This window comes from Sorex fumeus, unplaced genomic scaffold (assembly GCF_029834395.1).
Source record: "Sorex fumeus unplaced genomic scaffold, SorFum_2.1 ptg000029l, whole genome shotgun sequence".
Lineage (NCBI taxonomy): Eukaryota > Metazoa > Chordata > Mammalia > Eulipotyphla > Soricidae > Sorex > Sorex fumeus.
The window spans coordinates 11,033,036-11,059,431 of NW_026606086.1; the positions used below are offsets into that span (position 1 = coordinate 11,033,036).

General features: G+C 40.4%; 1 protein-coding gene across 1 annotated transcript in view; it reads left to right on the forward strand.

Annotated features, from left to right (window-relative positions):
* Positions 1-26,396, forward strand: part of UNC13C (unc-13 homolog C) — a 626,361-nt gene that overhangs the window by 383,079 nt on the left and 216,886 nt on the right. Inside the window, exon 17 of the mRNA XM_056115400.1 lies at positions 14,393-14,526. Within this exon, the coding sequence (XP_055971375.1) occupies positions 14,393-14,526 (134 nt within the window). The remainder of the gene's footprint in view (positions 1-14,392; positions 14,527-26,396) is intronic.

Consider the following 26,396-nt stretch of genomic DNA (forward strand, 5'->3'; position numbering starts at 1 on the left):
TTGTTGATGTTTGATGTTGATGTTTCATTATTATATCACTTATTAGATTATTACCTGATTCATGATGTAAAATATTTTATAACACTTATAAAGATGTATTTTAATTTTATTCTAAGGGTTTGTTTTTGCTCTGAGTTGCACCCAGTAGTGCTCAGGGCACACACTTAATTCTGAATTTAATGATTATTTCTGGTGGGGCTCAGGGATCTTATGGGGTTCCAGAGATTGAACACATGTCGTCCACAAGTAAGGAAAACACCCTGCTTACTGTACTATTTACTTTCTTTCTTTTTTATTTTTTTATTGAATCACCATGAGATATAATTACAAAGATTTCCTTATTGAGTTTCAGTCATAAAATGATCAAATATACATCGGTACACCAGTGCACATTTCCCACCACTAATGTCCCCAGTACCAGGCCACCTGCACCACACCCCACCCACTGGCACTATCTTTTTTTTACTCTCTACTTTGGGGCATTATGGTTTGCAATACATATAGATTCATCATGTTTGGTCCTTTGTCTATTTTCAGCACACATCTTCCTCCTGTATGATTCCTCCAACCATCATTGACATAGTGGTCCTTCTCTTTCCAAGCTGCCTTCTCCCCCAGCTCATGAGTCAGGCTACTAAAAACCATGGAGCAATCTTCCTATCCCTTGTCTCTAGTGTCCTTGGGTATTACTCTCATACTATGTTATTTTGTATTCCACAAATTAGTGTAGTCATTCTATGTCTGTTCCTCTCTTCCTGACTCATTTCACTTAGCATAAAACTATCCATGCCTATCCACTTCACTTAATCACTTAATCACTTAACTTCCCGTTAGTCGTTGATTTGCTCGAGCGGGCGCCAGTAACGTCTCCATTTGTCCCTGTCGCGTGCTAGTGTAGCCCAATGGCATCTGTTCGCTCCGGGAACATGAAGGGCCTCAAACCGATCGTTCATGATCTTGACGAAGAAGTCTGACCATCTGGTAGGTGGGCGGCCACGCGGTCTTTTGACATCCCCTGGAATCCAGTCTGTAACAGCTCTAGTCCAGCGGTCGTCTTTAAATCTCATTACGTGACCAGCCCATCTGATTATCGACACCTTGGCAAATGAGACAGCGTCCCTGATCCTTGATCCTCGACGGATGTCAGAACTCCGGATTCGTTCTCTCATTTGAGTGAAATGTGATATTCCAAGCATAGCTCTTTCTATTCTTCTTTGGGAGACCTGAATAGCATTCTCATCCTGTTTGCGTAGGGCCCAGGTCTCTGAGGCATATGTTAATGCAGGAAGAACAGTGGAATCAAAGAGATGTGCCCGGAGCCGGAGGTTCTTCGTCCTTTTAGTTATTTCTTCGACGTTCTTGAAGGTGTTCCAAGCCGCTCTCTTCCTCCTGCGCAGCTCGGGTGCCAGGTCATTTGTCATGTTGACTTCTCGACCTAGGTACACATAGCTGTTGCATTCGGAGATGGTCCTTCCATTGAGAGCGAATGGGGCATCAGGAACAAGGCTGTTTCTCATAAACATTATCTTCATGAGATTCAGCTGTAGTCCTACCTTTCCACACTCACGGTCAAAGTCAGCCAGCATTTGTGCCGCTTGGCTGATGTTTGGTGTTATTAAAACAATGTCATCAGCAAAGCGGAGGTAGTGTAATTGCCGACCATCTATCTTCACTCCCATTCCTTCCCATTCCAGTCGTCGCATGATGTTCTCGAGGGTGGCACTGAAGAGTTTCGGTGAAATGGTATCACCCTGCCGCACCCCTCTCTTGACATCAACGATCACTTCTTTGTAGAATGGTGAGATCCTGGTAGTGAATCCGCAATAGAGCTCACGGAGGATCCTGATGTATTGGGCTCGAATGCCCTGATTGGCTAGGGCTTCAATGACCGCTTCCGTCTCAACAGAATCAAAGGCCTTCTTTAAATCAATGAACGTTAAACAGAGCGGCATCTTGAACTCCCGAGAAACCTCAATGAGCTTGGTTATTGTGTGGATATGGTCGATGGTGCTGAATCCTTTGCGGAACCCTGCTTGCCTGCATGGTTGTCCTTCATCTAGTGTTCTGCCAATCCTATTTAGGATGACTCGAGTGAACAACTTGTAGATGACAGACAAAAGGCAGATCGGGCGATAGTTGCCAATGTCATGGATGTCTCCCTACTTGAACAGTAGTACGGTCCTGCTGGTTTTCCATTGGGACGGAACCTTGCATTCAGACAGGTAGCGAGTGAAAAGCCGAGCCAGTGTATTGATGAGTACTGATGGCAGGTTCTTCAGCCTATCCACTTATGGACAAATTTCATGACTTTGTCTTTTCTAACAGCTGCATAGTATTCCATTATGTAGATGTAGCAGGGTTTCTCTATTTAAATGGACCCTATTCTGAATTTATTTGCCATGCAAAAACTTCTTGATGTAATGCCACTGCTTGGGGTTTGTTCATTTGTTTTCTCTGACACTGACGTGAAATCACTGAAGATGATTTTGGGGTTTGTATCCGTAGAGATCTGCCTGTGTTTTCCTCCTTGTATTTTATGTATTTTGAGTTAATTTTGAGGTTCTCAATCAATCCATTTTGAATTACCGTTTCTGAACATCTGTGAATGGTATAAAATAGTTTCAGGTTTTATTTTCTTCATATGGATATCAAATTTCCTCAGCCCCATTTGAAGAGACTTTTCCTGTTCCACTTCCTACTCCCACCTTCTTTCTCATAGATTAATTGTCCACAGACCTGAGGTTTATCTTTGGACTCTGAATTCGGTTTCACTAGCCTGAGAGTCTATTTTGACTCCAATGCCACACAGTTTTAACTACTATAGTTGTATATTATAACTCAATGTCGAAAAATACAATACCACTCATCCTTTCTCCTCAAAGTTGCTTTAGCTGTTAGTGATCTTTATTATTCTGCAAAATTTTAATAGTGTTTGTCTTAAATGCTTGAAGAATGTCATTGGAGTTTTGATTGAGGATTTCATTAATCAGTGAAATGCTTTAGCTAAGATTTTAGTTAGTCCAACCCATGAATTTGAAACATTTTGTAATTTTAGGGTCGCCAGTTCTATTTTTTTTAGTAGTGACCCATAGTCTAGGCATATAAATATTTCATCTTCCATAGATAACATCAATTATTAAAAAAACTCAATACCATAATCCTAAGAGAGCCAGAATTTGGGGGGTGTGAGGGGATACTTGCTTTACAGGAAGTAGCAAGGAACATAGTGAAAATTTTTGTGCATGTGGTAGTAGTAAGGAAGGTAACAATATGCATTAAAACCCTAATTGTCAATTAATAGTGGGGAGAGGGACAAAAGAGAAGGAAAATTTACAAGAGAGAATATATGGTTGAAGTGCCATGGAGGAGGTGGGTGTGAGCACTTCAGTGGTGGGGTGTACAGTAATTTTGTACATCAATACTAGAAACTCAGGTGCTAAAGAGACAGTACAGTGAGTAGGGTGCTTGCCTTGCACACAGGCAACCTGGGTTCAATCCTGGCACCCAGTATTGTCCCTAAAGTTCCACCAGAAATAATTCCTGACTTCATCAAATCAGGAGCAAAGCCCTAAGCATTTTTTGGGTGTGGCCCAAAAATAAACAAAAAAAATCTAGAAACAGGAACATGAATATAAACTATTATAAAATGATAATTTGAAAGTTTCAAAAATTAAAAAGTAAATTTAAAATGTTGATTCTTAGATGTTTGCGATACCATTTTATTTATTTTTTTATTTATTTACTTATGGCTTACTCTTGATCCTGTATCCAGGAACCACTCTTGATGGTGCTTGGGAGAATCACATGTTGGGCTAGGGATCAAACCCATGTCAGCAGCACACAAGGAAATCACTCATCTGCTGTATGATCTCTCTGGTTTTGGACACTTATAAATGTGGTTGTCTATTTTTATTATTTCCTAAACTTTTAGCTTATTACTTGCATATAAAAATGCATCAAATTTTGTGCTTTAATTTGGTAGCCTGATACTTTGCACATTAACTTATTGTTTCTAGTAGATTTTTAGCAGACTTTTTAAGAATTTATATATATAGTGCCATCCCATCTACAAATGGTAATAGTTTTAAGTCCCTTTTGATTTGAATCCCTTTGATTTATTTTTCTTGCCTGATAATGTGGAAAGGATTTTCGAAAGTGCATTAAACGTTAATGGAGAAAGTGGGCTTCCTTTCTTTGTACCTGATCTTAGAAGGAAGGCTCCCAGGTTTTATTATAGAATATTATGTTAACTTGGATTTGTTGCAAATGGCCATTGCTATCTTTAGGGATGCTCTTTCTGTCTCTATTTTGTTGATGCTGTTTATCATGAATGGATGTCAAATCTTGTTCAAACTTGTATCACATTTAATAATATGATATTATGATTTTTTATTATTGAATCACCGTGGGATACAGTTACAAAGTTTTCATGATTGAGTTTCAGTCATACAATGATCAAACACCCATCTCTCCACCAGTGTACATTTTCCACCACCAATGTCCCCAATATCCCGTATCCCTCCCTCCACCCCCAACTCCCCCACGCCTGCCCCTCTGGCAGATGGTTTCTCTCTCTCTCTCTCTCTCCCTCTCTCTCTCTCTCTCCCTCCCTCCCTCCCCTCTCTATCTCTCCTTTTGGGCATTATCGTTTGTAATACATATACTGAGACTCTCTCCTTTTGGGCATTATCGTTTGCAATACATACACTGAGAGACCATCATGTTTGGTCCTTTATTTATTTTTGGCACACATCTCCCATCCCGAGTGATCCATCCAACCATCACTGACTTAGTGATCCCTTCTCTATCCCATCTGTCTTCTCCCACAACTCCTGAGGCAAGTTTCCAACCAAATAGCAATCTTCCTAGCCCTTGTCTCTAGTGTCCTTGGGTGTTGCTCTCATACAATATTATTTTATTTTCCACAAATGAGTGCAGTTATTCTATGTCTGTCCTCTTTCTGACTCATTTCACATAGCATGATACTATCCATTTCCATCCAGTTATAATCATATTTCATGACTTTATCTTTCTTAACAGCTGCATAGTATTCCATTGTGCAGATGTACCAAACGTTCTTTTTGTTTGTTTGTTTCTTTCTTTTTTTTTTACAGTTGTAGATTTACAATTTTTTGTACTTGGGTTTCGATTATACAATGATCAGATACCCATCCCTCCACCAGTGAACATTTTTCACCACCATGGATAATATCCCTCCCACCCCCATCCCCCCATCCCCCCCTGTCTCTGTGGCAGGGCAATCCCCTGTGTTCTCTCTCTCCTTTTGGGTGTTGTGGTCTGCAAAAGAGGCATTGAGTGGCAAACATGTTCAGTCCATAGTCTACTTTCGACATGCATCTCCTCTCCTGGGAGGATCCTCCAAACATCCTTTATTTGGTGCTCCCTTCTCTATCTGAACTGCCCTTTCCTCTAGGATACCCGGCTGGCCTCTAAGTTATGGAGTAATCCTCCTGGTGCTGATCTCAGCTATTCTTGGGTATTAATCTCATATTTTGTTACTTTATATCCCCCATATGAATGCAATTTTTCTATGTCTATCCCTCTCTTTCTGACTCATTTCGCTTAGCATGATACTTTCCATATTGTACCACTTGTATGTAAATTTCATGACTTCATCTTTTCTAACAGCTACATAGTACTCCATTGTGTAGATGTACCAAAGTTTCTTTAACCAGTCATCTGTTCTTGGGCATTCAGGTTTCTTCCAGTTTCTGACTATTGTAAAGAGTGCTGCAATGAACAAACAAGTGCAGATGTCACTTCGACTATACATTTTTGCCTCTCTGGGATATATTCCCAGGAGTGGTATTGCTGGGTCAAATGGGAGCTCAATTTCTAATTTTTTGAGAATCGTCCATACTGTTGTCCAGAAGGGCTGAACCAGTGGACATTCCCACCAACAGTGAAGAAGTGTCCCTTTCTCGCCACATCCACGCCAGCATCGGTTGCTTTTGTTCTTTTGAATGTGGGCCAGTCTCTGAGGTGTGAGATGGTATCTCATTGTGGTGTTGATCTGCATATCCCTGATGATTAATGATGTAGAGCATTTTCTCATGTGCTTTGTTGCCATTCGGATTTCTTCTTTGAGAAAGTTTCTGTTCCTTTCATTGCCCCATTTTTGGATGGGGTTGGATGTTTTCTTCTTGTGGAGTTTAACCAGTATTTTGTATATCCTGGATATCAACCCCTTGTCAGATGTGTATTCGGTGAATATCCTTTCCCATTCTGTAGACTATCTTTGTATTTTGGTCACTGTTTCTTTGGAGGTGCAGAAGCTTCTTTGTTAAAGATAGTCCCATTTATCTATCTCTGTTTTCACTTGCTCGGCCAGTGGCGTGGCATCTTTGAAGATGCCATTAGCTTCAATGTCATGGAGGGTTTTGCCAACTTTATCTTCAATGTACCTTATGGTTTCTGGTCTGATGTTGAGGTCTTTAATCCATTTTGATCTTACTTTTGTACATGGTGTTAGGCAGAGTTCTGAGCCCATTTTTTTTTTGCATGTAGCCGTCCAGTGATGCCAACACAATTTATTAAAGAGGCTTTTCTTACTCCACTTCACATTACTTGCACCTTTATCAAAGATTAGATGATCATATGATTGAGGGGAGATGTCAGTGTATTCAACCCTGTTCCATTGGTCTGCAGTTCTGCCTTTGTTCCAGTACCATGCTGTTTTAATTATTACTGCTTTGTAGTACAGTTTGAAGTTTGGGAGGTTGATTCCTCCCATTTTCTTTTTCCCAAGAATTGCTTTAGCTATTCGTGGGGGCTTATTGTTCCATATAAATTTCAGGAGTGTTTGCTCCATTTCCTTGAAGAATGTCATGGGTATCCTTATAGGGATTGCATTGAATTTATACAATGCTTTCGGTAGTATTGCCATTTTGACAATGTTAAGTCTCCCGACCCATGAGCAGGGGATATCTTTCCATTTCCTCATGTCCTCTTTTATTTCCGGAAGTAGTGTTTTGTAGTTTTCTTTGTACAGGTCCTTTACTTCCTTAGTTAAGCTGATTCCTAGGTACTTGATTTTCTGGGGCACAATTGTGAACGGGATTGTTTTTTTTCATGTTGCTTTCTTCTCTCTTACTGTTTGCGTATAGGAAAGCCATGGACTTTTGGGTATTGATTTTATAACCTGCAACTTTACTATACGAGTCTATTGTTTCTAGGAGTTTTTTGGTGGAGGTTATTGGGTTCTCTGAGTATCATATCATCTGCGAATAGTGAGAGCTTGATTTCTTCCTTTCCTACCTGAATGCCCTTAATATCTTTTTCTTGCCTAATCGCTATTGCAAGTACTTCCAGTACTATATTGAACAGCAGTGGAGAGAGTGGGCATCCTTGTCTCGTCCCTGATCTTAGAGGGAAGGCTCTCAGTTTTTCCCCATTGAGGATGATGCTTGCTGTAGGCTTGTGGTAGATGGCTTTAATTATGTTGAGGAAGGTCCCCTCTTATACCCATTTTGGCTAGGGTTTTCATCATAAAGTGGTGCTGGATCTTGTCATATGCTTTCTCTGCATCTATTGATATAATCATATGCTTTTTATCTTTTCTTTTGTTGATATGATGGATTATGTTGATTGATTTTCGAATGGTAAACCATCCTTGCATCCCTGGGATGAATCTTACTTGGTCATGGTGTATGATCTTTTTGATGAGTAGTTGGATTCTATTTGCTAGTAGTTTGTTAACGATATTTGCATCTGTGTTCATCAGGGATATCGGTCTGTAATTCTCTTTCTTTGTGGTATCTCTGTCTGCTTTTGGTACCAGTGTGATATTTGCTTCGTAGAAACTGTTCGGAAGTGTTTTTGATATTTCAATTTCGTGGAAAACCTTAAAGAGCATTGGGAGTAAGTCCTCTTTAAAGATTTGGAAGTATTCACTAGTGAATCCATCCGGGCCAGGACTTTTGTGCTTGGGGAGATTTTTTATTACCATTTCAATTTCCTTGATGGTGATAGGTCTGTTCAGGTATTCCAGGTCTTCTTGGTTCAGCCTTGGGAGTCTGTAGGAGTCTAGGAATTTATCCATTTCCTCGAGGTTTTGATGTTCCGTGGCATAAAGCTTCTCAAAGTACTCCCTGAGGATCCTCTGAATTTCTGTAGTTTCTGTTGTAATGACCCCCTTTTCATTTCTGATTCGGTTTATTAGGGTTTTCTCTCTCCCTTTCTTTGTGAGTTTTGCTAGAGGCTTATCGATCTTGTTAATTTTCTCAAAGAACCAGCTCTTGGTTTCATTGATCTTTCGGATTGTTTTTTGGGTTTCCATCTCATTAATCTCTGCCCTGAGTTTTATTATTTCCTTTCTCCTGTTCGGGTTGTGCTCCTTTTTTTGGTCCTTCTCCAAGCTCCTAAGCTGTGAGGTTAGGTTACTTATGTGTGCTCGCTCCTCCTTCCTGAGGAATGCTTGTAGAGCTATAAACTTTCCTCTTAACACAGCCTTTGCTGTGTCCCATAAGTTTTGGTAACTCGTGTTCTTATTTTCATTCGTTTCTAGGAATCTTTTGATTTCCTCTTTGATTTCCTGTCTAATCCACTCATTATTCAATAGTGCACTGTTTAAATTCCAGGTGTTTGATTTAGTTTTCTGTCTTTGTGTGTGATTTACTTCTAATTTCAGCTCATTATGGTCTGAGAAGATTGTTGATACAATCTCTACCTTCTTAATTTTATGGAGGCATGTTTAGTGGCTCAGCATGTGGTCTATCTTCTAGAATGTTCCATGTACGCTTGAGAAGAATGTGTATTCAGCTTTTTGTGGATGAAGTGTCCTGTATATATCTACTAATTCCCTTTCTTCCATTGTTTCCCTCAAATGAAGTATGTCCTTGCTAAGCTTGAGTCTGGTTGATCTATCAAGAGGTGACAAAGCAGTGTTGAAGTCTCCCACTAGTATTGTGTTACTATTGATGTCTTTTTCCAAATCTATGAGTAGTTGTTTTAAGTACTTTGCTGGTCTCTCATTAGGTGCATATACATTTATTATTGTAAGTTCTTCCTGTTGTACAGATCCTTTGATCAATAAGAAATGGCCTTCACTGTCTCTTATAACCTTCCACACTCTGAAATCGATGTGGTCTAATATAAGGATGGCTACCCCAGCTTTTTTTATGGGAGCTGTTTGCCTGTAGGATTGTTTTCCAGCCTTTGACTCTGAGTCTGTGTTTGCTTTGACTATTGAGATGCGTTTCTTGCAGGCAGCAGAATGTTGGATTCAATTTTCTAATCCATCCTGCCACTCTATGTCTTTTAATTGGTGAGTTTAGCCCATTGACATTGAGAGAGATTATTGTTATGGGATTTTGTCTCATTGTTCTGTTAAAATTTGGTGTATTTGAGGGGCCTTTCTTGCCTTAAAGTAGCCCATTTAGTTGTTATTGAAACCATGGTTTTGAGTCTATGAAGTTCCTGAGCTGTTCTTTGTCTGTGAAACTGTGTGTTTTTCCTTCTATTATGAATGAGAGTCTTGCTGGGAAAAGTATTTTTGGGGAGGCATTTATTTCATTGAGTTTTTTTACTATGTCCCACCACTGTTTTCGGGCCATGAGGGTTTCATCAGAAAAATCAGCTGTGAATTTTAAGGATGCTCCTTTGTAAGAGATTTCTTTCTTCGAATTGTGAGTCTCTTTTCCATTTTCTGCTCTTTTCTGGAGAGTCTCTGAACTTCATCTTCGAGCTCACTGATTCTGTTCTCAGCAGCTCTTACTCTGCTGCTGAGGCCTTCCACTGAGCTTTTCAATTCGCCTACGAGATTTTTCAGGTCTGACATTTCTGATTGCATTTTCCTCATTTCTGCCTTCAGATCCTCTTGTCTTCTATTGGCATTGCTTTCCATTGTTTCTTTTAATTCCCTAAGCATCCTAAGTAGCTCCCTTCTGAATTCCTTGTCAGAGAGGTTGTCTAACACTACAGTACTGTTGGTGTCATCTGGGCTAGACTCTTCCATATGAAAGTTTGGTGGGCTTTTGCGTTGCTTTACCATTCTGAGAGGTGTGGTTTAGTCCTTCACGTTCAGTGTTACTATTCTGCTTGATATGCAGTGTGAGTTAAGATAGGCTTATGAGTTATTGGCTACTGTGTTTCTAGTGGCTGAGCTAAAATAGAGACGTTTCCATCTAAGAAGGTAGCTTATGGTTCCTATGGCATACGTAGTGGGAAAATATTTTGTGGCCGCGTTAGCGGCCGTGGCTCCGGAAAGAGTCCCTGGCACTGACCGAGGTGTTGGGAACGTCTCCTGTTTGGAATTGGAGCCGTTCAGCTTTGTTGCCCAGAGCTGGGCCTCCGTGCCCGTCCCGTGCAGATCAGGGGTGAAAACCGGCTTTCTAGGGGCTGGATCTAGCTGCGCATGCCCAGAGAGGGTCTGACGCCTTTGGGGGCGGGCTGTACCTGTTTGGAATTGGAGCTGTTCAGCTTTGTTGCCCAGAGCTGGACCTCCGTGCCCGTCCCGCGCAGATCAGGGGAGAAAAACGGCTTTCTAGGAGCTGGATCTAGCTGCGCATGCCCAGAGAGGGTCCGAGGCCCTTGGGGGTGGGCTGTACCTGTTTGGAATTGGAGCCGTTCAGCTTTGTTGCCCAGAGCTGGGCCTCCGTGCCCGTCCCACGCAGATCAGGGGAGAAAAACAGCTTTCTAGGAGCTGGATCTAGCTGTGCATGCCCAGAGAGGGTCCGAGGCCCTTGGGGGCGGGCTGTACCTGTTTGGAATTGGAGCCGTTCAGCTTTGTTGCCCAGAGCTGGGCCTCCGTGCCCGTCCCGCGCAGATCAGGGGAGAAAAACGGCTTTCTAGGAGCTGGATCTAGCTGAGCATGCCCAGAGAGGGTCCAAGGCCCTTGGGGGCGGGCTGTACCTGTTTGGAATTGGAGCCGTTCAGCTTTGTTGCCCAGAGCTGGGCCTCCGTGCCCGTCCCGCGCAGATCAGGGGAGAAAAACGGCTTTCTAGGAGCTGGATCTAGCTGTGCATGCCCAGAGAGGGTCCGAGGCCCTTGGGGGTGGGCTGTACCTGTTTGGAATTGGAGCTGTTCAGCTTTGTTGCCCAGAGCTGGACCTCTGTGCCCGTCCCGCGCAGATCAGGGGAGAAAAACGGCTTTCTAGGAGCTGGATCTAGCTGTACATGCCCAGAGAGGGTCCCAGGCCCTTGGGGGTGGGCTGTGCCTGTTTGGAATTGGAGCCATTCAGCTTTGTTGCCCAGAGTTGGGCCTCCGTGTCCGTCCCGCGCAGATCAGGGATTGAAAACCGGCTTTCTAGGAGCTGGATCTAGCTGCGCATGCCCAGAGAGGGTCCCAGGCCCTTGGGGGCGGGCTCTACCTGTTTGGAATTGGAACCGTTCAGCTTTGTTGCCCAGAGCTGGGTCTCCATGCCCGTCCCGCGCAGATCAGGGGAGAAAAACGGCTTTCTAGGAGTTGGATCTAGCTGTGCATGCCCAGAGAGGGTCCCAGGCCCTTGGGGGCGGGCTCTACCTGTTTGGAATTCTGTACCAAAGGTTCTTTAACCAGTCTTCTGTTTTCAGCCACTCTGGTTGCTTCCAGGTTCTGGCTATTGTGAACAGTGAGGCAATGAACATGATATTATTATTTTAATGTTTTCTTTTCTTGATATGTTATATTTTATTAATTTATTTGCATATATTGAATAATTATTGCATCTCTGGAGTAAATTCCACTTGATTTCGGTGCATGATTCTTTTGTATATTGTTGCATCCTGTTCTCTAACATTTTGTTGAAGATTTTGCATCAATATTCATCATGGACAATGTTTATTGTGTTTCTTTGTACTATATATGGTTTTGTACTATGGTAATGTTGGCTTCATATAAGACATAAGGAAGCATTCTTATCTTTTCAATATTTTGTAAAAGGCTGATAAATATGCATAATAAGTCTTTGAAAGTTCATTGGAACTTAGTAGTGAATCCATATGAACCAAAACTCTTATTCAGAGATTTTTTTTAATTTATTGACTGAAATTTTTTGTTTACAATATGATTACAATATTATTGCTATAACAGTTATTATAATCACTTGTCACTTGTGGTTCCATTGTTCATAGATTTGCTTGAGCGTGCAGAAGTAACATCTCCATTCATCTGAATTGTGTGATAGTGTAGCCCAATGGCGTATTGGGAGCTCTTTCAGGGTCAGGGTAATGAGACCCGTTATTGTTACTATTTTTGGCATATTGAATACAATTAAAAGTCTCTAATTTCGGTGAATGTGTAATTGAAATTATATGCATGATAACATATTATAATTATCAAATATTGAAATTAATTATTATAAGACTTAAGCATAGAATTTCAATTACACATCCACCACAATTAGAGATTTTTAATTGTGTTAAATATGCCAAAAATATACAATCTTACCCCCCTTGCAACTTCTACATGCATAATTTAAGTGTTTTCCTCGGAATATATATCACTTGATCACTTGACATTCAATTACTCATCAATTTGCTCAAGCAGGCACCAGAAACGTCTCCATTTGTCCCTGTCGCGTGCTAGTGTAGCCCAATGGTGTCTATTCATTCTAGGAACACAAAGAGGCTCAAACCAGTCATTCAGGGTCTTGACGAAGAAGTCAGACCATCTCATAGGTGAGTGGCCATGTGGTCTTTTGACGTCGCATGGAATCCAGTCAGCAACAGCTCTAGTCCAGCGGTCGTCTTCAAATTGCTTTATGTGTCCAGCCCATGCGATTTTCGATGCCTTGGCAAACGAGACAGCATCCCTGATTCTTGACTCTCAACGGAGGTCGGAACTCCGGATTCTTTCTCTCACTTGGGTGAAACATGATACTCCAATCATATCTCTTTTGATTCCTCTTTGGGAAACCCGAATAGCGTTCTCATCCTGTTTTCCTAGGGCCCAGGTCTCTGAGACATATGTTAATGCAGGAAGAACAGTGGAATCAAAGAGATGTGCCTGGAGCCAAAGGTTCTTCGACCTCTTAGCTATTTCTTCAACACTCTTGAAGTCATTCAAAGTCTCTCTTTTTCTCCTGTGCAACTCAGGTGCCAGGTCATTCATCATGTTGACTTCTCGACCTAGGTACACATAATTGTTGCATTCGGAGATGGTCGTTCTATTGAGAGTGAATGGAGCATCAGGAATGAGACCATTTCTCATAAACATTGTCTTCATGAGATTCAGCCATAGTCCAATCTTTCCACACTCATGGTTGAAGTCTGCCAGCATTTATGCTGTTTGGCTAATCTTTGGTGTTATTAGAGAGATGTCATCAGCAAAGCGGAGGTGGTGTAGTTGCCGACCATCTATCTTCACTCCCATTCCTTCCGATTCCAGTTGTCTCATGATGTTCTTGAGGGTGGCACTGAAGGGTTTCGGTGAATTTTGATAAAGGAAGACCTGAAAGAGAGAAGAGCGCAAGTGCTGGGCAGATGCGGCAGAAGCCGGGAAAAGCATTTGCATCGCCTGTCTGTCCTTCGCCAACTGCAAGACCAAGATGACTGCCCTCCAATGGCCTGATGGATCTATCACATCTTCCAGAAGGGCAATGAAGAAGATTATCCATGACTTCTCAGATCTCCTGATAGCCAAGTCCACCTGCCCACATACCAAATTCCACCGGATGAATATGTCGTTTCTAACGTTCTCCCTTCCGAAATCTGACATGCCATTTCGTCAGTAAAGAAGCAAACAGGACCTGGCCCAGACAAGATCAGACCCAAACATCTAGAGAATCTACTGCTGGTACTCATCAATATGCTGGCTCGGCTTTTCACACGCTACTTGTCTGAATGCAAGCTTCCAGCCCACTGGAAAACCAGAAGGACTGTACTATGGTACAAGAAGGGAGAGATCCACAACATTGGCAACTATCGCCAAATCTGCCTGTTCTCTGTCGTCTACAAGCTGTCCACTCGAGTCATCCTGAATAGGATTGGCAGAACACTAGATGAAGGACAACCATGCGAGCAAGCCGGGTTCTGCAATGGATTCAGCACAATTGACCATAGTCCCACAATAACCAAGCTCACTGAAGTTTCTTGAGTGTTCAAGATGCTGCTCTGTCTAATGTTCATTGATTTAAAGAAGGCCTTTGATTCTATTGAGACTGAAGTGGTCATCGAAGCCCTAGCCAAACAGGACGTTCAAACTCAATACATCAGGATCCTCCATGAGCTGTATTATGGATTCCCTACCAGGATCTCACCATTCTACAAAGAAGTAATCATCCATATCAAGAGGGGGGTTCAGCAGGGTGATACGATTTCACTGAAACTAGAATATATAATCTTAGAGTATTTCCATTACCACATAACTCTGACATTTCTCTCCATTAGTGACATTTAACTAAAATCTTAATATTTCAACTTTTCTTTTGCATGTCCTGTGAACTTGTGAGCAGAGTAAGAAACAGGAAATCCCTAAAGAAGATCAAGGACCAACTACCAAAAATTTGGATTTTTGGCCACAACTTATTACACTAATGGTCACTATCATTGATGAGGATAAAACAGCCTACACACCTGTTCTAAATCAGTGAGTACACAATTTTGAAAATTGATGAATTTCATTGCAATAAGATTAAGAATATATTAAAATGTTTTAAGTGTGAATCATAATCTCAAGGTAATGACAAACTATTTTAAACTTATACTATAAAACACATATCTTTTGTTTTATCAGTAAATATAAATTCTGTTATAAGACTCCTTATTCAAGCTAAAATATTTGACATGTACACATATACATCCCTAAACTGAATTTTTATGTAGAGAAATGTTTTATTTTTTCCCTCAGTTTTCAAATTTTACTTCACAAGTACTCTATTGTCTCAAGAAAAATAAACTGTACTCCATTCCAAAACTTAAAACAATATTTAAAAATCAGGCATCTTAAAAATTAATATTAGAAATCATTATTAGCCCTAAAAAGTTTCCAAGAATTTGTATGTATGAATTGGGATAATGTAATATTTTTGAAGGTAAAAAGACTATTTTTGAGATAGCAATATAAACCTATTCTTTATATGTGTATATATATGTATATATATATGTCTTAGAAAAACATTGTGGAGGAATCTAAAATCATTATATCAAAGTATTACTAGAACACTTGGTGAATTGCCTGATTTCTCTGGGACTCAGTTTCATCCTATGTTCAATGAGACACTATTTCTAGATAATATTCTATTCAATTTTAAGGTTTCATATTTATAATTTATTTAATTTTCATGTTTCATATGTGAGATGTGAGCTGGAGTGATAGCACAGCAGTTTGGGCGTTTGCCTTGCATGTAACCAACCCAGGTTCTATTTCTACATCCCTCTTGGAGAGCCCGGCAAGCTACCAAGAATACCCCACCCACACTGCAGAGCCTGGCAAGCTCCCCGTGGCATATATAATATGCCAAAAACAGTAACAACAAGTCTCACAATGGAGACGTTGCTGGTGCTTGCTCGAGCAAATTGATGAACAGGAGGGCAGTGCTCCAGTGCTATGTGAAATGTACAAGTAAAGTAACAGCTGACTCTGAGCGCAGGCATTTGCAATCTTGTTAATTGTGAGGCTTTTCTGACTTATTGGTACTATCTGAGATACAACAGGCAGCAGGCATCATAGAAGCAGACAAATACTAAAATATAATATGAAGTAGATTCCAACTTAAGATGCCATACATAAATAACTGTTATCGTTCTCTATACTGGTCTATACAGGGTAACAGAGTTTATGTTGTACACAGTTGAAATTCCAATTATAGAAGTGAATTTAAGTATCTCGTGTAATTCATCAAAGTAATTATTTTGATATGCAACCTCTGACTGCATATACCTCATAAGTTTGTCTTGTACTGTTAAAAATAGTTGCTACTCTAACCTACCACTGTTTATGGAGCCCTCTCCCTGCTGTGAGTCTCATTCTCTCCTTCCATAACCTCAGCCTGGAGTTCGTTCCAGGGACGTGCCTACCCTTGGTCTTGTCTTCTCTCTTCTCTATATCCCACAGATGAGTAAAATGATTATCTCCCCCATATTGTTTTCCCCTCTGATTAATTAGCAAAAATCCCTCCTATTCCATCTACCTTGTTGCAAAAGGGAATAAATCTATCTTCTGCTCATGTTTTACTTTTGTTTGCTTTGTTTTTGAGCCATACAGGCCTGTGCACAGGGCTTGTTCCTGGCTCTGCGGTCAAGGATCACTCCTATACTGCTTAGGGGACCCTGTGGGGAGCCAGAAATTGGATCTGGGTCGGGCATGTGAAAGTCAATCTATCTATCTATCTATCTATCTATCTATCTATCTATCTATGTATCTATCTATGTATCTATCTATGTATCTATCTATCTATCTATCTATCTATCTATCTATCTATCTATCTATCGCTCTTCTATATCTCCAGTCACTTAAGCAGCAACCTAGGAGGTGTGCAGGTAAATGTCACCCAGAAAACGATGGCTAGGAGATTGAAAGGTTATAAGGCAATGAGTGTGTCATCAGTGATCCCAAACTAAGAATAAATTAAAATTTGATGAAGAAACGCTGAGAGATAAGCAGGGTTAAAGGGGACAAGACAGGTATCAACACAAGAATGGACTCTAACAATAATCTTAGAAGGAAAATAAGAAATAATGAAAGTAGCAACCACTACATGTTTTACCTTGGTGAATGATTACCTACCTGTCCTCCTTTTGAACTCCCCTAACTGCCTTCTGCTCCAAAAGAATTTCTTCTTCTTGGCTTCCTAAAACCTGAATCCACTTGTTAAAAGTTACAAACATAACTCTACACTAAGTTGTATGATGGATCCCTTCCCTTGAACCTGGATGGATCCGGACAGGACTGAATCTTTTTTATTTTTTTTGTTGTTGTTGTTTTATAAGGTAGTTCACAATATTTGATTACATTTAATATTCAAACACTAATCCCACCACCATTACACCTTCCCACCACCAAATTTGGGATGTCACTTTCCCAAGCCCCAATTCCTGTCCCAAAGCACAAAATAATATATTGCGTATTGTCTGTTATGAAAATCCTTCAAAAGAGTATCCATAGAGGAAACAGTGTGAAGATTGTTCTATTTTGGCAGCCACCATTAAGACATTCTTTAGAATATAACTAACATGTTGTTAAAGTTATGTGAGCTTTCATATATATATAATCTGAAAATATGTATATATGCATATTTATAATATATTTCCCTCTATGATTTGTTGCCTATTATTTGAACCCCATCAAATGTGGTGTGGTACTTACGGAGAATGGGTAGGGAGTGTCTCACGATGGCCACAAATGTGGCAGTGCAGTCCAGGAATATGATCACTCATTCATGAGGCTCAGCCCAAGCGTGTGTGGAATGGCCTTGAACGTGGTGGTGTTTGGATTTTGGAGATCTTCAGCTGCCAGGACTGGGTCCCTTGGGGCAGGGAGAACTCTCATCCGCCCCTCTCTGGGGCACCCTGAGTGAAACAGCCTGGCAAGAAGTCCGTGACATGGCTATGGTGGGCTTCATGTTGCTCCGTTCCAGGAGAAAAAGCCATGTGATCTGAATGGTGGCCAATGAGGAGATGATTTGGTGCGGGAGGAGGTGGCTGATGGGCATGACCCCTGGGTTGCTGGAGACTTGTGGGGGAAACAGGCAGAGGAGCTCTGTTGCCCCTCCCCCATTGAGCCCAGAGGACTGAATCTTTAACTCTGTCTTGCAAAGTGATCTACAACAATGAGGTAGAAACAGTGATAGATCAGCCTGCAAGGTATCATTAACAGCTCTGAGAAAGGGCTACTTGGCTTATTTATGCTGTCTGGTTCCCATTACTTGGGTCATTTTTCAGAACTGAACATATGCTTTAGGAACTAAGGCTGAATATTTATTACTGGATATAGAGAGACAAGTTTTCAATGTATTGCTTTGAGGTTATGGTAACCTAAAATTATGGAAGCCAGAAGTTTCCTACTTGGCTGTGTATTTACAGACTCCCATTATCTAAACTATTCTAAATTTATTTATTCAGGTTCTGTCCTTGGTGTGCGTAACGAAGGGAGCAATTTCCCACAAAGCTGACTTTAGTTTTTGTTGGAGTTAAATATATTATAGTAGGTAATATATAAAATTATATTACACAATTTTGTAAAGTTATGTGTATATATAATCACATATATAATTTATATATATGTAAAGATATATGAGTACATAATCACATAAAAATTGTTTCATTACTCAGATAAACATTTTCAGGAACAGGGGCAGAGAAATAGCAAAGTGGGTAGAGCAGTTGCCTTGCACATGACCAATCAAGTTTGATTTCTGGCATTTCTTATGGTCTCCCAAGCACCACCAGGAGGAATTCCTGAGGGCAGAGCTAGTAGTAAAAACTAAGCATCACCATGGACCCCCCAACCTAAAAAATAAATCAACATAATTAAAATTGTCTTCAGGGGCTAGAGGGATAGGACGTGAAATAAATCACTTGCCATGCATAGGCCAGGCCTTGTTCAAATCTGTGGTAATACCTAAGCATGACTAAGGGCTAAACCTGGGCCAGACATAACCTCTAAACACCACTTGGCATGGCCCCCAAGTAAGTAAAAAAAAATAGCTTTTAACTGTCCATTTATGTAGTCTGTGCTTGAAACCAAATAGGAAAACTAACCCAATATATTTAATGGATTGATAAATGTATCTTGTAGTTATCACTTTTAGATTGCTATTTAATTATAGGGCTGGAGCGATAGCACAGCGGGTAGGGCGTTTGCCTTACAAGCGGCCAACATGGCCGACCCAAGTTCGATTCCTCTAAGTAATATTTCCATTTTAAACCTGGAAACCTGAGTGAGCAATTTATTTTTTACACTAAATCAATTTTGCTTGCTCGTTTTTATAAAGGGGAAATGGGTCATTGGAAAAATCCAAAATGTTGTACTAAAATGCTACGTTACTAAGAAAGATGGGCTGGGGCGATAGTGCAGCAGGTAGGGCTTCTGCCTTGCACTCAGCAGACCCAGGTTTGAGTCCACCACCCTTCACAGAGAGCCCAGCAAGCTACCAAGAGTATCTCACCCACACGCAAATCCTGGCAAGCTACCCATGACGTATTTAATATACCCAAAACAGTAACAACAAATCTCACAATTTGTTGTGAGACATTACTGGTGCCCGTTCAAGCAAATCAATGAACAAGAGGACAGTGACAGTGACCAAGAAAGGTGCGAAGTAAAGAAAATTTATTTTTTCCAAAAGTTTTTACTCGTTAGTCGATTTGAATTTTTAAATAGATCAGATGCTTCTCAAAATTCTTGCAATAATTTATTTTCCGAAACAAAACGGGTATTTTTTAAAAAACACAAGAGAAATAATTACAAGAATATTTAATAAGAGTTTTACATTCTCAGTCAATTCTGATGATTTCAATTTTCTGCCTCCCGGTACACATGCCATAGAGCTATAAAACAGTTCACATTATTATTTTATGGTTTATTTTTCTGTAACCAGATGGTTTCAGCTAAAGTGGATATCTTTCATGTTATAAATACATTCATAATTTTATAGGTGCTATTGAGAATAGCTGGAGCGATAGCACAGCGGGTAGGGCGTTCGCCTTACACGCGGCCAACATGGCGGACCTGAGTTCGATTCCTCCGCCCCTCTCGGAGAGCCCGGCAAGCTACCGAGAGTATTCGATATGCCAGACACAGTAACAACAAAGTCTCCAATGGAGACGTTACTGGGCCCGCTCGAGCAAATCGACGATCAACGGGAGGGCCTTTATTGAGAATTAACTGGATTGAAGCACCAAACTAAATATATTTTCTACTTTAATCAATCCTAAATTTAATTCTAACTGCATTAGTATTAACATTCCCAAGTTTTAGATGGTAGAACTGAAGCACAGAGGGGTTAAACAATTTCCCCAATATTACGTAAGAAGTCAATGGACTTATCATAATCTAAGCACCCCTTTAAATTAATGACAGTACTAACCTTAAGGGAAAGCTTAATGGGTGAAGTGGTTGGTTTATTCCTGTTCAATTCAAACATTTCTAATCTTACACACCCATGTATAAACCAACTGAAAACATTTATGCAATTTGTATGTAATTTTATATTTATCATGGGAAAAATGTTTATACTTGTCATACACTCATTAGCAGCCTCACAAGAAATGACTAAATAAGCCTTTTCTCAGAATTCACTGCTTAGAACTGCTTGAATTAAAAATTTGAACGACTTTCCTTTTCTGACTTTGTTACCAGAAATACTAGACTATAGTCCCACATTTAACAACCTATTATAGCACTGTAGCACTGTAGCACTGTCCTCCAGTTGTGCATCGATTTGCTTGAGCGGGCACCAGGAACGTCTCCATTGTCAGAGTTATTACTGTTTTTTGGCACATCGATTACACCATGTGGAGCTTGCCAGGCTCTGCTGTGAGGGCAGTATACTTTCGATAGCATGCGAGCTTTCCGAGAGGGACGGAGGAATTGAACCCAGGTCAGCCACATGCAAGGCAAACACCCTGCCTACTGTGCTATCATTCTAGCTCCTACAACCTATTATAGAGTATATACTATAAATTTCTTTTAAAACATTTTAAAATTGTAGTAACATTGATTTGCAAGGGTGTAGATGTTTTAGCAGTATAATGTTTCCATATCATTTTTATCAACAAGTGGCAAGATTCATCCAACACTTCCTGACCAAACCCCTTCTTCAACCTTAGTTATCTTCTCGAACACTCAGGTTTATTGTCAATGGACAAGTTATAGCCCTTATATTGCACAAATGAGTGCATTACAAGTACCTGTTTATCAAATTCTGACATTCCTCTAAGTATTATTTCTGTCAATTATTCTATATATCATTAAAAGGCAATATTTTATCTTTTAATGACTTGATCACTTGACATCCCGTTACTCATCAATTTGCTCAAGCAAGCACCAGTAACGTCTCCATTTGTCCCTGTTGCATGCTAGTGTAGCCCAATGGAGTTTGCTCGCTCCAGGAACATGAAGAGACTCAAACAGATTGATCAGGGTCTTGACGAAGAAGCCTAACCATCTCGTAGGTGGGTGGCCACGCAATCTTTTGACATTCTGTGGAATCCAGTCGGTAATGGTTCTAGTCTAGCAGTCATCTCCAAATCATATTACGTGTCCAGCCCATCTGATTTTCAACACATTGGCAAACAAGACAGCGTCTCTGATTCTTGACCATCAACAGAAGTCAGAACTCTGGATTCTTTCTTTCACTTGAGTGAAGTGTGATACTCCAAACATAGCTCTTTCGATTCCTCTTTGAGAGACCTGAATAGCATTCTCATCCTGTTTTCGTAGGGCCCAGGTCTCTGGGCATATGTTAATGCAGGAAGAACAGTGGAATCGAAGAGATGTGCCTGAAGCCAGATGTTCTTCATCCTCTTAGCTATTTCTTCAATGCTCTTGAAGGCATTGCAAGCCACTCTCTTCCTCCTGCGCAACTCAGGTGCCAGGTCACTCGTCATGTTGATTTCTCGGCTTAGGTACAAATAACTTTTGCATTCGGAGATGGTCATTCTGTTGAGAGCAAATGGAGCATCAGAAACAAGACTGTTTCTCATGAACATTGTCTTTGTGAGATTCAACTATAGTCTGACCTTTCCACACTCACGGTCAAAGTTGGCCAGCATTTATGCCTCTTAGCTAATGTTTTGTGTTATTAGAAAAATATCATCAATGAAACAGAGATGGTGTAGTTGTCGACCATCTATTTTCACTCCCATTCCTTCCCATTCCAGTCGTCACATGATATATTCTTGAGGGTGGCACTGAAGAGTTTCGGTGAAATGATATCACCCTGCTGAACCTCTCTCTTGACATGGATGATCACTTCCTTGTAGAATGGTGAGGTCCTGGTAGTGAATCTGCAATACAGCTCATGGAGAATCCTGATGTATGAGTTTGAACGCCCTGTTTGCCTAAGGCTTCCATGACCGCTTCAGTCTTAATAGAATCAAAGGCCCTCTTTAAATCAATGAATGTTAGATAGAGCGGTATCTTGAAATCCCGAGAAACCTCAATGAGGTTGGTCACCGTGCGGATATGGTCGATCATGTTAAATCCTTTGCGGAACCTGGCTTGCTCGCATGGGTTGTCCTTCATCTAGTGTTCTGCCAATCCTATTCAGAATGACTCAAGTGAACAGCTTGTAGATAACAGACAACAGGCAGATCAGGCGATAGTAGCCAATGTCATGGATGTCTCCTTTCTTGTACAGTAGAATGGTCCTACTGGCTTTCCATTGGGACGGAACCTTGCATTCAGACAGGTAGCATGTGAAGAGCCAAGCCAGTGTATTGATGAGTACGGATAGCAGCTTCTTCAGGTGTTCAGGTCTGACGTTGTCTGGGCCAGGTGATGTTCGCTTCTTTACTGATGAGATGGCATGTCAGATTTTGGAAAGGAGAACCTTGGGAACAATATATCCATCATGCGGAATTTGGTATGTATATGTGGCTATCGAAGAGATCCAAGTAGAAGTCATGAATAATCATTGTCCTTCTAGAAGATGTGATAAGAGCCATCAGGACACCGGAAGCAGTTATCTTGTTCTTGCAGTTGGCAAAGGACAGACAGGCATTGCAAGTACTTTTCTGAGCTTCTGCTGCCTCTGCCAACACTGCTGCTCTTCTCTCTTTGAGGCCTTCCTTTAACACTTCTCTGCACTGCTTTGCGAGTTCAGACGTTCTCTTGCAGTTGCCTGAGGCTTGCGCTAAGCCACATTGGTGAATGAGTTCAAGCGTTTTCAAAGACAGGCGTCTTTGTTGTGGCTATCTCCCCCCCTCCTCTTTCTCTCTCTCTCTCTCTCTCTCTCTCTCTCTCTGTATTCTTCTCACAACCATGGAGGTGCTGAACCAGTCAGTCGTATTCCTCTTCAGTGTTATCAACGACAGCATCTTCCCATGTTGCTGCAATGGTGCCAAAGAGCTCCCAGTTGGTGGTCGTTCTGAAAGTTCTCTTCTTAAACTTTGCAGCCCTTTCTCCCTGTTCTGTGAAGTAGAATTTTGCACGAAGGAGAAGGTGTTCCTATCTCATTTGAAATTTTGGGACGACAGTGACATCAGTCAGGCAAAACCATGGATTAAATATGATATGGTCAATTTCATTGTGGAACTGTCCACCTGGAGACTCCCATGTCCAAATAGATTTGGCCTTCTGGAACTGTGAGTTACCATGGAGGGTCTTGTTCATTTTTGTCCTTTTTAATTTTGGCAGCCTAGTTAGGCCTTGAGATTTTATCAGCTTCTCCTTCCTCTTCCTTCTTAATGCTGCCGTATCGGTGGCTTTTTCAGGGTCAGGGGAATGAGACCCATTGTATTTATTGTTTTTGGCATACCAAATACGACACAGATAGCTTGCCAGGTTCTGCCGTGGGGGCAGGATCCTCTCGGAAGCTTGCCACGCTCTTTAAGAGGCATAGAGGCTTTTAGGGCGGCCTCAAATTACCCTTGCAGCTGTTCCCATGGTTCAAACCATATTTGAACCCCATCAAATATGTTGCGGTAATCTTGGAAAATGGGTAGTAAGTGTCATATGATGTGTTATGCGGCCGCTTGCAGCTGCGCAGTCTAGATAGTGGCGTGGATCGTGGCAGCAGCTGGGTAGTGGAGGTAGAGGAGTAAAAGATATTCATCTTTTGATATAACTGAAAAATCCATTTTATATACGGATACTTCACTGGGCCCTATGGTCGATTCCATATCGAAACGACTGAAAAATCACTGCCATGGACATAGCTATATGCATATCTTTTAAAATCAATAATTTATATCTTTAGGCTGGAGTCCAAGGGATATAATTTACAGAATACATTTCTGTGTCTAGAATTATTTTATAGTATACCCTAATAATTTTTCCATATTTTATTAGCTAATTTTCTTAGCCATATTAATATTCTGAATATGATGACTGTATAACTAGGATCCAAACAATGAGACCTCTGCACTTTCAGAAAATATAAAGGTGACGTGTGTCATTTAGTGAAGCTTTATTTGGTGTTTTCTTTTTAATTTTTCATTAGTGAATCACTGTGGAGTACAGTTAGACTTACAAACTTTCATGCTTGTGTTTCAGTCATACAAAGGTTGAGTATCCATCCCTCCACCAGTGCCCATTTCCACCACCAGTGGTCCCAGCATCCCTTCCACCACCCCAACTCCGTCCCCTCCACCCAACCCTGCCTCTGTGGAAGGGCATTTCCTTTTGCTCTCTTTCTGCTTTTGGGTGTTGTGGTTTTCAGTAGAGGTATTAAGTGGCCATCATGTTCAATCTATAGTCTACTTTCAGTTTGCATCTCCCATCCTGAGCTGGCTCTCTTACCACCCTTTACTTGGTGGTCCCTTCTCTATCTGAGCTGCCTTTTCCCCCAGCATTCGAGGCAGCTTCTAAGATGTGGAGTGATCCTCCAGGGTTTTGGGTGGTGGTAGAAGATCCCCTTTCCTGGTTTCTCAACCAACAAGGTCAGAGTCACAATGCAAGGGGCTGAGCATGTGATGCTGCTCAGGTCCTGCAGAATCAGGTTTTCCTGGGCCACACTGGCAGTGACAAACAGAGAAAATAGATAAATTTTGCAGCATCTGTCAGACTGTTTTCTTCATCTTCAAAGTGGTAGATGCGCTTACTGCATAGGAACGTTGTCAGAACTTCTGAAGATATATTATACAACTAAATGCTCTGCAGTTGTGAATTGCCTTCTGTTCTACTACTGTCTTGCAGTATTTATATGAGCATTTGATTTCACCAAACTCTAAGCTGAGAGTATTTGGGTAGCTTGAGAGTGAATATTCTGGACTGTATAAATTATGCTTTTTTTTTTAGTAAGGCACATAGTGCCTTAAGATATGTTTTAAGATATCCCTGACCATCCATAGTGCCTCTCAAGTTTTTGTTTTCAGTTTTGATCATTTTAAAAGCTAAACTAGAACTTCCCTTATTTTCATACTGAAATTGAATACACATTTAAAGACCAGAGTTTACTAAAATAGTGACTTAGGTTATGAGTATAAACAAAGAAAAAGAACAAAGAGTGATTAAATTTAATTGACAGTGGTGATCAACTTATTTCATAGTCTACATGAACATAAGAGTCCAAAAAGAGAAATTGTCACTAAAAAAATGTTTGATTAAATGAGCTCACACTTAAATGATTAAGCCATTTAATCATTTAATCATTCACACTTAAAGAATTATTTCACATTTAACTTCAATTTGTGATATGATCTGATTCCCCTGTAACAAAGCTTTAATTTTTAAGGCCCCTTAACAATTTAGTGCTGAATAAACTTCATTCTTCTCTTTATGATATCCATTCTCTCTCTTGATGAGTATGGCATTTAGCAGCATCAAAGCATGTCAAATATTCTTAACTATAGAACATATCAACAAAAACTGGACTATTTTATTAATATAAAAGGAGCAAAGCAAACTAACTGTCTGCTGTATTATGGCTATGATAATCAAACTTCAGCTGAGTAAGTGGCACACAATACAGAATGGTTGCTTACTCATTTGTAACAATGAACACACTTTTCTTCAAAGACAAACTTTGCATATCAAAATAATACTTCACATTTAATGGAGTCTAATTTTATCTGTGTGATTAATGAATCAGCATTAACAAATTTGGCAGTGGTAGATTATGTTTTCCTTATTGCACTAAGAGATTTGCAAGATAATAAATTGGGTTATTAAATCTTTGTGTCTCATCGAATTCTAAGACATCACATTTTAACTTCTAATTAATTGTTGCAAATTAAAAATAGAAGATATCCAGATGATGTAAAAATGGATCATTTATTGCCTTAAACGTTACACTTAATTTATTTGGGGGAGTTACATCGAGCAGTGTACAGACGATCTCTTGAATTCAGATAAGCCTAAGGGGGCCAACTGAAATTTAAAATGTGAATAAATAAAATTAAATATGAATATGAAATTTTCATACGTTGTCTTTTATTGTTTAAACTTGAAGAAGGTGGCTTTGGGCCATGCCTCTTGGTACGTTGTGCTTCCTCCTGGCTCAGGGATCACTCCTTGAGGTTCTCAGGAACCATAAATTGTCCCAGGATCCAAACCAAAGACAGCTGCAGGCAAGGCAAGCACCTTAACACCAGTACTCTCTCTCTGGAAATTAAAATTTAAGAATAGATAATAGTCCTTTCAGATGAAGAAGTGGAATGTTGGAAACCTCTTTTAATTCTGCATATATTCTAATTCAGATTTAGTTGTAATTAGCATATAAATTATTAGCTTGGGAATTCTGAAGTTTACTGTTTACTTAAACAGTTACAGCTGTCTACTCCTGAGTATATAAAAAATTTCTCACTGCAATCAAATTTATCATCACTGATTTTATTACCAACTCATTTTAAAGG